The following is a 14,125-nucleotide window of genomic DNA, read 5'->3' on the forward strand; positions in this document are numbered from 1 at the left end:
GGTGAAAGTTCTCCTTAATAGGGAAAGAAAAAAAATCACATGCTGAGGTCACCCAGATCTATGGTAAGAACAAATCTTTTATCTGTGAAATTGTGAAGAAGGAAAAATAAATTCGTGTTAGTTTTGTTGTCACAAATCAAACTGCCAAAGTTTTGGCTACAGTTCATGATAAGTGCTTAGTTAGTTAAGATAGAAAAGGCATTAAAATTGAACAATTAGGTATTTTGAGAGAGACCACATTCACATAACTTTTATTACATTATATTGCTATAATTTTATTATGTTACTTTTGTTAATCTTTCACTGTGCCTAATTTATAAATTAAACTTTATCATATGTATGCATGTACAGGAAAAAATATAGAAGGTTTGGTACTATCTGCAGCTTTAGGCATCCACTAGGGGATATTGGAGTGTCTCCCCTGCAGTAAACAGGGATAGGAGGACTGCTGTATATTAAATAAGGAGTTTTAAAACAGAAACATACACAAAACAAGGGTTATGTCTTGATTTGTTCATGAACATGTGGCCATGTAGAAACTTTATCCTTTATTTCCTCCAGGGCAGATGATTCAATATTCACAAATTCAGTGTTAATAACTACTGTGAATGATGAGACTCAATTGTCCTTATTTTTGTCAGGACTTGAAATATACACTTTCCTTTAAAACTTCTCCTGCACTAGTATTTTCTCATTTAGAAATAGAGTTCTGCCTGACAATATTATTATTGGATAACTAAAAACATCAATTATGTAACTCTGCCTCCTTATCCTTTTAATTAATCAGTTTTGCAAAAGGATTGTTTAATTTATTATTCTTTCCCAAGATAGCGTTCTTGGAAAATGGAGTAAGACTATTCCAGTCTTACAAATAGGTGGAGCATGCGAAGAGTTGACTCATTGGAAATGACTCTGATGCTGGGAAGGATTGGGGGCAGGAGGAAAAGGGGACGACAGAGGATGAGATGGCTGGATGGCATCACTGACTCGATGGACATGAGTCTGAGTGAACTCTGGGAGATGGTGATGGACAGGGAGGCCTGGCATGCTGTGATTCATGGGGTCGCAAAGAGTCGGACACAACTGAGCGACTGAACTGAACTGAACTGAGTCAGAAGTGATTTATGTCATTTCTTTTGTCAGTTGCTAAGTCATGTCCAACTGTTTGCAACCCCATGGACTGCAGCATGGCAGGCTCCTCTGTTCTTCACCAGCTCCTGGAGTTTGCTCAAATTGATGTCCGTTGAGTCAGTGATGCCATCTAACTATCTCATCCTCTGCTGCCCCCTTCTCCTTTTGCCTTCAGTCTTTCACAGCATCAGGGGCTTTACCAGTGCATCTTTTCCAATGCCATTTGGCCTGGCCTATAAAATCTCCCGGCCAAAACACTCCCAATCTGAGGGCAATGTTAGAATCTATAGGTGTCCAAAAGACTGTTCTATACATCTGTGTCTCTTTTGCTGTCTCACATACAGGATTATCATTACCATCTTTCTAAATTCCATATATGTTGGGGGCCAGAGTGAGGTACTCCGCCCATGGCAAAGGTCATGAGGAAGGAGGCTCGACATACGCAAAGGCGGGATCGAGCCTCAGGAGTCCCCCTGGAAATCCTCGAGCGTCTACCCCATAACCAGAGCCTGCCTACTTTACTACTTTGTGCTCTTACCTACACCTCTGACTTTACGGGGGGCTGTCCCCCACCACCTCTTTCGGAGAAGGAGTTAACCTAGAGCTCCAGTCAATAAAAACTCTTGGGTGTGACAAGAGTGTTTTAACCTACAAACTCCTCTGAAGGTTCTCTAGCCTGCCTGACAGGCTCCTCCGGCCACATGTGATTGCTCACAGCCTCCCAACCGTGAGAGGCACAAGATGCTTTAAACCCTCTAAAAACAGGTTCTTTAGAGAAGTTAGAAAACTATAAGTATAAGTATAGTGGGCTAATTAGAAATTGTGTTGGTGAAGGGTTTTTCATTTGTTGAGCCAACGTTTGTTGCTAAGTCTCCATATCCCCTGCCCTTACACACATTAATGAATATATAGAAGGAATAAGTATTAACCTTTGATATTAATCATGTTAGACCTTAGGCTAAGTAAATTCTTTCCTTAACTAAAACCCACTACACCCTCACCCTGTAGGAATGTAACTTTATTTGGGTGGCGTCTGTTTTGAGAATAATCAGCCCTGGAGAAATAAGTGTCCTGGTTGACTGACCGCTGTCACAAGGAGAGGGTCGTAAATTGTCAGCAGGCCCCCCTGGCCAGAAGATGATGTAACACCCCTAAGACCTCTGTATACATTTGTGTGAAGCACCTGACTTTAATAAAAGTCAGGACTGCTGTCCCCACGTGACTTTTGTATAACATCTCAGTGTATAAAAACAGACTCTGGAAAATAAAGAATTGGGATCAGTTTCTCGAAATACTGGTCTCCCCATGTCTCTCTCTCCCTCTGGCTGAGTCTCCATCTGGAGCGCGGAACCCACCAAGCTTACTAATTTTGCCTGGGCTTCTAAGATCCGACCGGGGAGGCCTCAGTGTCTCCTCTCCTTCGGGAGAACGGAAGGACGCCTGCGGCCTACGTAAGTGGTGCAAGCTTCTTGTCTTGAAGTTTTACGCGGGGTATTGGTCCCCCGCGTAAACCAAGCTACTCAGCCTCTTTTCTCCACTGAATTTTCCTACTGAGCTATCCTCATTCTATCACTCTTTATATCCTTAATTAACGTTTAATTAAGCAATTGTTTCCTGATCTTCGCCGACGCCGTCTCTCCTTCGAGTACCCTGGATCAGCCGGGGCTGGTCCCCGGCACATATATATGCATTAGTATACTGTATTGGTGTTTTTCTTTCTGGCTTACTTTACTCTGTATAATAGGCTCCAGTTTGGTGGGAGACGGAGATGGAGAGGGTGGGTTGATTTGGGAGAATGACATTGAAACATGTGTAATATCATATATGAAATGAAACTCCAGTCCAGGTTTGATGCATGATACAGGATGCTTGGGGCTGGTGCACTGGGATGACCCAGAGGGATGGTATGGGGAGGGAGGTTGGAGGGGGGTTCAGGATGGGGAACACGTGTATACCCGTGGCGGATTCATGTTGATGTATGGCAAAACCAACACAATATTGTAAAGTAATTAACCTCCAATTAAAATAAAAAAAAAAAAAAGAATCTATAGGTGGATGAAGACAGAGCCTTTGCCAGCCTTGTTGCCAGAACTACTGCCCGCAGGCCCAATGCCTCCCCTTTCAACAGGACTTTATTGAAACAGATTTGATCCTAGTAAGCCACTGAGGGCAGACTTGTCTCCGAACTAATGTAGACATTCTCCTTATTGATCTCAACCTGACCCCATAATGCAGCTTCCACTTACCATTCTCAGATCTAGGCTTTCGGTACATTCTCCTTCTCTCCTGATCCCTTGATCTTTATCTCAACTAAATATTCCCAGTAAGTTCGAAATATCCTAAAATATCATGTCCCAAGTATGTCATGGTCTTCACGTCTAAGACTCTTTATAGACCAATATGGATAGTTCTAGTATGCTTTTTTCTCTCCATTTGTTTCCAACTAACTTATATTTGTCATTCAAGACTGAAATCATACAAGGTCTTTACTCTGATCTTATCCAGTTGGGATTGCAATCTTTCTTTTCTCACCCAAAGTATAATACACATATTTCTCTAACAATTTATTTTATAATGCATTATTTTGTTGTTTAATTATTTAAACTCTCCAACTAAACCTGTGAGTTCCTTAAGTGTAGAGTTTAGTTTGTTCATATACACACGTACTAATTTGCGTGTGTGTGTTCAGTTCAGTTCAGTCACTCAATTGTGTCTGACTCTTTGTGATTCCATGGACTGCAGCACGCCAGGCCTCCCTGTCCATTACCAACCCCTGGAGCCTACTCAAACTCATGTCCATTGTGTCGGTGATGCCATCCACCCATCTCATCCTCTGTCATCCCCTTCTCCTCCCACCTTCAATCATTCCCAGCATCAGGGTCTTTTCCAGTGAGTTGGTTCTTTGCATCAGGTGGCCAAAGTATTTCAGTTCCAACATCAGTCCTTCCAGTGTATATTCAGGATTGATTTCCTTTAGGATGGACTGGTTGGATCTCCTTGCAGTCCAAGGGACTCTCAAGAGTCTTCTCCAACACTACAGTTCAAAAGCATCAATTCTTCGGTGCTCAACTCTCAAGTCTCTCAACTCTCAAATCCATTTGCGAGTCCAGCTCTCAAATGCATACATGACTACTGGAAAAACCATAGCCTTGACTAGATGGACCTTTGCTGGTAAAGTAATGTCTCTGCTTTTTAACATGCTGTCTAGGTTGGTCATAGCTTTTCTTCCAAGGAGCAAGCATTTTCTAATTTCATGGCTGCAGTCACCATCTGCAGTGATTTTGGAGCCCCCCAAAATAAAGTCTGTCCCTGTTTCCACTGTTTCCCCATCTATTTGCTAAGAAGTGATGGGACTGGATGCCATGATCTTAGTTTTCTGAATGTTGAGCTTTAAGCAAGCTTTTTCACTCTCCTCTTTCACTTTCATCAAGAGGCTCTTTAGTTCTTCGCTTTCTGCCATAGGGTGGTGTCATCTGCATATCTGAGGTTTTTGACATTTCTCCCAGCAAGCCCAGCATTTTGAATGATGTTCTCTGCATATAAGTTAAATAAGCAGGGTGACAATATACAGCCTTGATGTACTCCTTTCCCTATTTGGAACCAGTCTGTTGTTCCATGTCCAGTTCTAACTTTTGCTTCTTGACCTGCATACAGATTTCTCAGGAGGCAGATCAGGTGGTCTGGTATTCCCATCTCTTGACGAATTTTCCACAGTTTGTTGTAATCCACACAGTCAAAGACTTTGGCATAGTCAATAGGGCAAAAGTTGATGTTTTTCTGGAACTCTCTTGCTTTTTTGATGATCCAGTGGATGTTGGCAATTTGATCTCTGGTTCCTCTGTCTTTTCAAAATCCAGCTTGAACATCTGGAAGTTCATGGTTCACGTACTGTTGAAGCCTGGCTTGGAGAATTTTGAGCATTACTTTGCTAGCGTGTGAGATGAGTGCAATTGTGCAGTAGTTTGAGCATTCTTTGGCATTGCTTTTCTTTGGGATTGGAATGAAAATTGACCTTTTCCAGTTCTGTGACCACTGCTGAGTTTTTCAGATTTGTTGGCGTATTGAGTGTGGCACTTTGACAGCATCATCTTTTAGGATTTGAAATAACTCAACTGGAATTCCATCACCTCCACTAGCTTTGTTTGTAGTGATGCTTCCTAAGGCTCACTTGGCTTCTCATTCCGGGATGTATGACTCTAGGTGAGTGATCACACCATCGTGGTTATTTGGCTCATGAAGATCTTTTTGTATAGTTCTTCTGTGTATTCTTGCCATCAGGAAGATTCCCTGGAGAAAAGAAGGTCTACCCCTCTCCAGTATTCTTGCCTGGAGAATTCCATGAACAGAGGAGCCTGGTGACCTACAGTCCATGGGGTGGCAAAGAGTTGGGCACAACTGAGCGACTAACATTTTCACTTCTACTTTTAACATATAAGTAAATATGTAAGTGTAATAGTAATATTATAGTAATGTATATAGAAAATGACAGAGATAAAATGTTTTCTCAACTGGTATCCTAAAACAATAACAATAGCAAGTGAAAAAACTCTTTATTTGTATTTTGTTGGGCTAAACTTGAAAACAGTAATACAATCTGTCTTCCTTTAAGTTCTTTGAGAGCTGTGAGACTTGAATAAGGTCAAGTAGAGAAGCTTTCTTATTAGAAAGAGTCAGTATAAATGGTCTTTCTTGTTTTTCAGTTTGCCAAGAAAAAAGCAATACGAGGCCAAGTTTTTCTCTGCTTTTCTCAATAAAAATAAATAAGAATGAAGTCATCAAAAATAACTGCTTCTCTTTCTGTTTTATAGAGTCAGCTTATGAACTACATCTGCTCTAAACAGGCTATTCTATCTAGCAAATTCACTCCATGCTGTGAACTGCCAGAACCATTTCGAGGAGAATGCATTGTCAACTCGGAAAATGACAACAAACCTGATCTCTCGTCCCTGCCCCATCGCAGGTTTACAGAGGATTAGTCTGTATGCAAACAATTCACTGACAAGCAAGATTTCTTCCTACAAGGGTAATAAAGCATTTTATAAAACCTTAATAAAGGGATATTGTATTTATGGATTCTTTGGGAGAAGTTGCAAACTTGAATGATGGCAGAGGCTAGTCAATATCAGTCAATGGTTAAATGGCCAAGAAGATATGCTCTGTGGAATCCAAGGTGGCAGCTACTATTTGGCTCTAGCTACTTGTGGCCATCTGGGAATGTAAGCTTTGGGTGGTTGGATCAACTGCATTTGGAGGGGAGTTGAGGGTCTCTTGAGTTCTAAATGTAGACAACCAATATAGGAATTTTTAAAAACAGAGTGAGTGTCAAGTGTGTGCAAGCTTTGCTTTGAGACTTAGAGTCATGTTTAAGTAAGGGCCTCAGATTAGTATGGCCAGCTCTTCTGATTATTTTAATACCTACTATCAAAGCCATTGCATAACATTTCAAGATTAAAGAGATGGAATACTAACATCTCTGGTGCCCATGAAGAAGTACAAATTATTTGGGTCATAAAGCAAACTGATTTCAAGATACAATATTAAGATAGTATTATTGTGTGATTGAAATATTTCCAAAGTTACTGTGTAAAGTATTATTTGGAGCAACTAAATTCTAACAAAGCATAAAAATTTGAGTTTTCTTCAAAGTTTTCTGTTGAGTGACGTTAGCTATATTTCTGCAATTACATCTGACATTGGCTTATAAAAGTAAATGTCACTATCTGAACTCAATTTCCCTAGACTTGCATTTGGTACTGAAAAAGTGGATAGGCACAACTTAGTGGAAATCACATTAGTCTGTGAGTTGGGAGACCTGAGTTCCAGTCTAATTCAGTCATGCATCTGCTTTGAAATGCAGTTCAAGCCATTTAATTTCCCCAGGCTTCTAGGTTCCAACTATAAACTGAGGCAGTTAGATAAGGTCCCTCCTTAAGGCACTCTAAAGGTCCCTCCTGCAATTTTATGATTCCTTTAGAAGTATTCTATAGTCCAAATTTCTCCTTCTTGTAACCCAGAAGAAGGAATAGATTATGGACAAGGGGAAGATGGTGATTTAATACTTACAAAAATTGTAATATTTATAAAATCTAGCCTCAAAGGTCATTAGGAAAAATATTCTCATCTACACACTTGAAATGAATTTCTAGTAACAGTAAGGAGATACCCTGAGCCAAGAACTAAAGGTTATCAGAATATTTTAGGTTCAAATTTGAATCTGCCCCTCACTGCTGTGTGACTTTGGAAAAATCACGTAATTTTATTGATTTGGTTTCCTTATCTCAAAACATAGCCAGAAAATCCTCCCTGCCAGTCACCCCAAATTTTCAAATACCTTAAAGTCAGTTAAAATATTGAATAAATTACATAGACGGCTTTTGAAAGAAAAATATGACTTCAGAAACTTACTTTAGTTTACTCTCTAATTTGCTTCATGTGGAAACAGGTTTCTTTATGAATACTCAAGAAGACACCCAGAGTTGGCACTTCCAGTCATTTTAAGAGTGGATACAGTATATCAAAATTTACTGGGAAAATGCTGTAAATTAGAAAATCCTCTGGAATGCTGTAGCCATGGGGTAAATTCCTTTTATAGAAACCTATTTCTCATATTTGTGGTGTGATTACAAATAGAGAAAAGTCCAGTGCTGCTAGTAGTGCCATGCTTTTATGATTATGCACGTTCTGCTTGCAAGCACTACACACAAACTCTGATTTCCGCCTAAACCGAAGGTCACATCATTACACAGCAGCGACTCTCTGTGTGAGTCACTGCCTTATAAATTCTGTGTTTTATGAAACATTCTCTGTGCAATTTTCTCCTTTCAGTTTGCTTGGCCTGGTAGCAGGTAGCATGAAAGCATAGCCTGTTAGGGTGAGGGAAGGTTGACCATTTCCACCAAGCAGACCTGGACACTGTCCCTGTTTCAAGCCAGAAAGCACACTGTTTGCAGGCAGTGGCTCCTGTTGTGCAGTTGACATGAAAAAGCAGGTGACCTTACAAATCTCTGACCAGGTGATGTCATTCACAGCTTTCCAGGAGCCAGGAGGGTCTGGCTTTTGTTATGCTAATGAGTGGCTTGAGCCTTTACAGAGAGGTGGGGATAGAGGGCGAAGGTATTTCTTGTTCTATCTGAGTCCAAGCAGGTACATCTGGCATCTTCCTGTTCTTGGAGAGAAATCTAAATGAAGGTGATTTAAGAGTTCTGTAGGTTAACAGTGGTCCCCGACCTTTTTGGCACCAGGGACCCACTTCATGGAAGACAATTTTTCCATGAACCGGCGTGGTAGGGAGGTGGGGGGAGATGGTTAGGATGATGCAAGCCCATTACACTTATTGTGCACTCTACTTCTGTTTTTATTACATCCGCTCCACCTCAGATCATCAGGCACTGGATCCTGAACGATCTGGTTAGCAACCTTTCAATGCATCACCTGTAGATTTCACAATCACCCTTACTATGATAATAGCCCCTTCTAGGAGGATGGGTGTTTAGAGTTTACAAAGTAGCGTTACAACCAGTGTCCTATTTTATTCTCACGGCAGCTTGGTAAGATAGGTAATGGCAGAAGTACTAGCTACACTTTATAGATGAAAGTATTGGGTTTCAGAAGGTTCAAGTGACTAGTCCAGTGCCACTCAGGCAAGAAGGGTTAAATCCAGATGAGCAGTTTGCAAATTGGGTAAATTTTTTACTATTGAACACTGCTTATTAGGATCAGGTGGACTGGGTCTGATTACTTAAGATGATAACCAGTGTTCCTAGCAAAGAGCTAAGTCTGCAAGGCCAATTGTATCTTCCCACTGGGATTTTATTTGCATTGTTCAAGAACTTTTTCAATTTGTATTTAGTTCTGAGAATTCCATGTGATTTCCTTCGATGTGTATTTGTGGAGTGCTTCACATCCGGCACGTGTTTTTATTAAACCGTTCTTCTTAATATGTATCTACATTTCTATATCTACATCCATATCTCCATATCTGTACTGTTTACATAAAAATGCTGTGTTATTAAAAATAACCAATATATACACACATATTCTGATCAATTGAACTTTGATCTATAAATTACTTTTAAGGACCTCTTTCTGGCTTGATGAAAGACTAGCTTCATACTTGTAAAATATGCCATTTAAACCCACAAATGAGTTCACATCAGAGAAAACTAAATATCAATCTGGTTGTCCCACTTTTTTTCTCCACAAAGTACATGGCCATTCCTGTCATAGCAAAATGTGTTTTCTCAACATTTCCAAACTCACTGAGTAAATAAAACCCTGGGTTTAGTAAAACAGTTACATTAAACTATTACAGAAGATGATTTTGCAATCTAACCTCAAGATATATTGTCGCAATAATAGGCAAACACTGATTATCTTTATTTTTCAGGAAGGGATGTTTCAAAGAGTGGTTCGTGAAAGCCATGAGCGTGTGAAAAATCAGTGTGATTTACGTAAGAAATTAGGAGATAGTAACTTTCACGACAGGTATGCTTCTAAGATATTGTCCAGATTATGCTTGTTAGTGTTTGTTAACTTTTGCTGCTAAGAGTTGCTAAGAGTCTATATTCAACCTTAAAGCCTCAGAGGCCAAGGAAAAACTCAGTTCCAAATTAACCCAGCTATCCTTATCTTGATAAGATACTTGACTACATAACCTTGTGTGCTTTTACTTTGCTTTTTGGTCCAGTTTCCAGATTCCAATCAATGCCCAGAGGTTAGGGAGCCAGCAGGCCCTGACCCCCTTTCTGCAATCTCATAGGAGCCTCTACCTTTCACCTGTACATTTAGCTTGGGGCTTTGCCTGCAATTTGGAGTCAAGGCTGCAACAGAGATCTAATCTAGACTTTGTCAGTTTCAAGTCAGGTCACCATAGCACTACAGTATTTTCACCATCAAGAGAGGAAATAAATGGATACCTTAGTTATTAGTCAGAGGGAGTGCACAAAAAAACTCTGTGTGCAGAGAGCCTGGCAAATCCCATTTCTGTCAAAGATTGTATGCATGTGTGCTCGGTCGCTTCAATTGTGTCCAACTCTTTGAGACCCTACGAACGGTAGCCCACCAGGCTCCTCTTTCCATGGGATTTTCCAGGCAAGAATACTGGAATTGTTTGCCATGCCCTTCTCTAGGGAATCTTCCCAACCCAGGCATTGAACCCAAGTCTGTCTGGGTCTCCTGCATTGCAGGTGGATTCTTTACCCACTGAGACACTTGAGAAGCCCATGTTAAAGATTAAGTATCAAAAAATAAGCTAATTTTCAGTAATGTTTAAGATCTTACTAGTATAGTCAGACACGACTGAGCGACTTCACTTTCACTTTCCACTTTCCACTTTCATGCATTGGAGAAGAAAATGGCAACCCACTCCAGTGTTCTTGCCTGGAGAATCCCAGGGATGGGGCAGCCTGGTGGGTTGCCGTCTCTGGGGTCGCACAGAGTCGGACACGACTGAAGCGACTTAGCAGCAGCAGCAGCAGTATAGTCTACTTAGAAGCAGAGTACTGGGGAAAAATTCAGTTTGATACAGTGTCCCTAATGTTGAACTTAAATGACTGAAATAATGGAACCAGAGAAATTATTCTCATTTCAGACAGAATATTTGTTTTCATTTTCTTTTAACTATTGTGTTTGTTAATGTCTAGTTTAAGGATTAGACCCATGGCTCTCACACTTTAGAGTGCATCAAAACTACCTGGAGGATTTGTTGAAACACAGCTCTCCTCTAGAGTTTCTGAGTCAGTAAATCTGGGATGGTGCACGAGAATATGTATTAATATTTCTAACAAGTACCCAAGGATACTGATACTGCCAATCCAGGGGTCATACTTTAAGAAGCAGATACATTCTTTCCCTAACTCCATTATAACATAAATGCAGTAAATGATTCTGATATTCTGTTGACCTCAAGTCCAGTTTTGTAGTCTTTCTCATTCAAATCTTTCCCTGAATTCCTCATTCCCCACCACTATCCTAGTTCAGGTCACCACCCTCTCTCACTTGAATTACTGGCATGGCTTTTCCTTCCCTCACTCTGCCATTTGCCACTTCTAACTGATTCTTTATATAGCAACCGTAATGATCTTAAAAGCACCGTAAAGCTGCTTCTAGAGTTAAGCTTTCTTCTTTCCCCTCTTTTCAATTTCCAATCCCCCCAGTTAAGAAAAACAAAATCTCACTCAGTCTCTTTCTAAATGCTCCACTCTTACATGGGTCATTTACTCCCCTTTACATGGGTCATTTTTAGTTATTGTCAGGCTCTCAGCTCCCATGTCATTTCCTCTGGGAGGCCTACCTGACCTCCCTGAGATGGAATTAAATGCCATTCCATGTATACCTATAGCATTCTGTGTTCCTCTCATCACACTGAGTGTACTCTTTTATCTCCCCAACTAGGGTGTGAGTCCATGAGACCAGGAAATGTTTCCTGATTGCTGCTGTAGCTTCTGTTCCTACATATCACAGACAACTAATACATGCCTTAAAGACCTGTGCATATATTTATTTCAGAAGCTGTTTACTCTGAGTCTGATTTTACAGTCACCCACATTAGCTATCATACAATCCTTGATCCTATGTAGAAAAAACTGGTTCAGAGTAGAGCAATGTGTGATGTGGAAAGAGAATTCTGGGTCTACTGAAGAAGCCACCGAACCACTGAAATAGGAACTAAAAGAAAAGACTTACGCCCAGTTTAATAACTTGCTCATCCCACATCAGAGACAAATATCAGATGATGACAAACACTTTGTAGAATTCTTCATTTGAGGCACAGAGTCATTGCCAGGAATAAGAAGACATTATTTTTTCAGGCTCATAGTCCTTTATACGAAGAAAGCCCCACAACTGTCTGCTCAGGAGTTGATTGTACTCACAAAGAACATGGCAGCTGCTGCCACCAAGTGCTGCCCACTGAATCAAGAGCACCAGTTTGTCTGCATGGAGGACTCAGTAAGCACACCCTTGGCTGCATGTTTGCCTATCGTGGGAAGTTCTGAACTCCAGGCCCCAGCATCAATCTCATGTCAGTGGACACATCTGTGAGTTGTCACTGGACTCTAATAATTCTGTCCTTGGGAGAATTTCTTTCTGGTTGGTTCATGTCAATTGTCTTTGATTGACAGCGGGGGTAAGACCGTCACTTTGCAAAAACTGGGAATGTCAGATTCATCAGACCTTTGCCTGGATCATATCTCCAGATCTATTCCTTGGCTTTTCAAGTCAACAAAAGTGATTTTGCTGATTTCAGACTAACTCATCCTAATCAAAAATGTAGTAAAAAACAGCCAGTTTTCCTCTGTGTATCTCCTTTACTCTCACACAATTATCATGCACACTTCCAGCACCAGATGTGTGAGTATTTTTTTCTGATAAAATATAATTGTTTTGGTTGCAGATTTAAAATTTTTATTATCCAGCTCTGTCTTCCTTTTATTTTAAATTTTTATTAACAATCATGCCTTCCTTAGGGAACTTGTGGTTTATATTCCTAAAACCTTGCTTTTAAGTGATCTCTTTGGTTACTGTGAAAATGTATAAACTTGTAAATTGAATGCTGATGCTCTATGGTTTCAGCCACTTCATCCCCACATACATAAGTGACAGGGAATTTGTGTGGTCATACTCAGAGGGGCATAGAGCAGGCTTGCAGTCAGCATTAGAGTAAGTATCAGACACCACAAGGGGAGCAAGGCAAGGTGACTGTTCTAGAAGAAGACAAGAAAATTAAAGAGGTAACTGAAAGAAGATTCAGGGATTCCTTTCACCATTCATTTATTCATTTTTTCCAATAATTCAACAAATGTTTATACAGGATTTTCCATATACCAAGTTTGATGGTGGTTACCAATGTCCAGTTATAAAACATAGAAACACATTGGATTTGAGCATTTTAAGTAAGAAATCCAATCATCAGTCTTATATCTGGATCAAATTAGCAGTTGTGTTGACCAGAGGCTTGATTTTAACTTGATGCAGCATAAAGAACTCCTGCCTCAAGCCAACACTTGTCTGTAAACTGGTCTGGGAAGGAATTTGAGAGATGGGGTCCAAGGGAACTCACCTTGAAGATAATAGGAAGGTGGAGGTCAAGGTTGAGAACTAGGCTTCACCTGACACTCTTGCTCTTTCCCAGATGATAAAATTCAGGGTGAGTTCAGCAAAAACCAGAATTTGAGAATAGTTTTCTATGGATAAAAAAAATAATCCTAATGACCACAAAACTTATGGCTCTTATTTTAATTCTTTTCTGGGGAAGGCAAAGTTAATTCTTGGAGCTTTATGCAGAAGGCACGAGGCAGAGCCCATCAATGCTGCTGTGGGTCACTGCTGTGATGACTCGTATGCCTTCAGAAAGCCTTGCTTTGATGACCTGCAAGTTGATGGAACTTACATTTCTTCACCTTTATCCTGTGACCAAGTCATCAACCTTAAAGAGGACTTGTGCAAAGCTCAAGAGGAGGAATTACAAACCGAAAAGCAAAAGTAAGGATCTTTTTGTACACACAGCAACAGCAATGACAAATACACAATTAATTGAAATCAGTCCACCTCCTGACAGTGGGACAGGTTCCCCTTTAGTGCCCACCCTCCCTTCTCACTCTCCTCACATGCATCTTGTCCTCAGGAGAAAGGAGACTGGTCCTCATAGTTCTTTCTCCCTCAAGATCAACAGAAATGCTAGCTTACTTCTAACTAAGTTATTTATTCTAAGACTTGCTCTTGCAGGGTCTAAATATTATTAGTCCAAGAATATCATCTTTCCAAGTGAGGCCAAGTTTTTGTTGCCTTGAGAATCAACACATTCTTGTTGTCAGCAAGCACAAGGTTGTCACTTGTTCTGTTTTATCACAGTATTTAAAATTCATAAACCAACCGACCCTTGAAGTCCTTTCTTAGCTCCCAAAGTGAACTGATCACAAACTAGTCTTTAAAACTTTTCAGTAAGCATCCGATGACCATTGTAACACTTAGTCAACCATTCTTTCTTTAGCCCCAG

The 14,125-nt window shown here is 40.4% G+C and overlaps 1 protein-coding gene across 1 annotated transcript in view; it reads left to right on the forward strand.

Annotated features, from left to right (window-relative positions):
• The window catches only part of LOC100140503 (alpha-fetoprotein-like), a 50,201-nt gene that overhangs the window by 19,668 nt on the left and 16,408 nt on the right, over positions 1 to 14,125 (forward strand). The window contains 5 exon segments of the mRNA XM_024993594.2: positions 5,940 to 6,154; positions 7,574 to 7,706; positions 9,518 to 9,615; positions 11,940 to 12,078; positions 13,385 to 13,611. Coding sequence (XP_024849362.2) covers positions 5,940 to 6,154; positions 7,574 to 7,706; positions 9,518 to 9,615; positions 11,940 to 12,078; positions 13,385 to 13,611 — 812 coding nt within the window.

Source organism: Bos taurus, chromosome 6 (assembly GCF_002263795.3).
Source record: "Bos taurus isolate L1 Dominette 01449 registration number 42190680 breed Hereford chromosome 6, ARS-UCD2.0, whole genome shotgun sequence".
In the NCBI taxonomy this organism is placed as follows: domain Eukaryota; kingdom Metazoa; phylum Chordata; class Mammalia; order Artiodactyla; family Bovidae; genus Bos; species Bos taurus.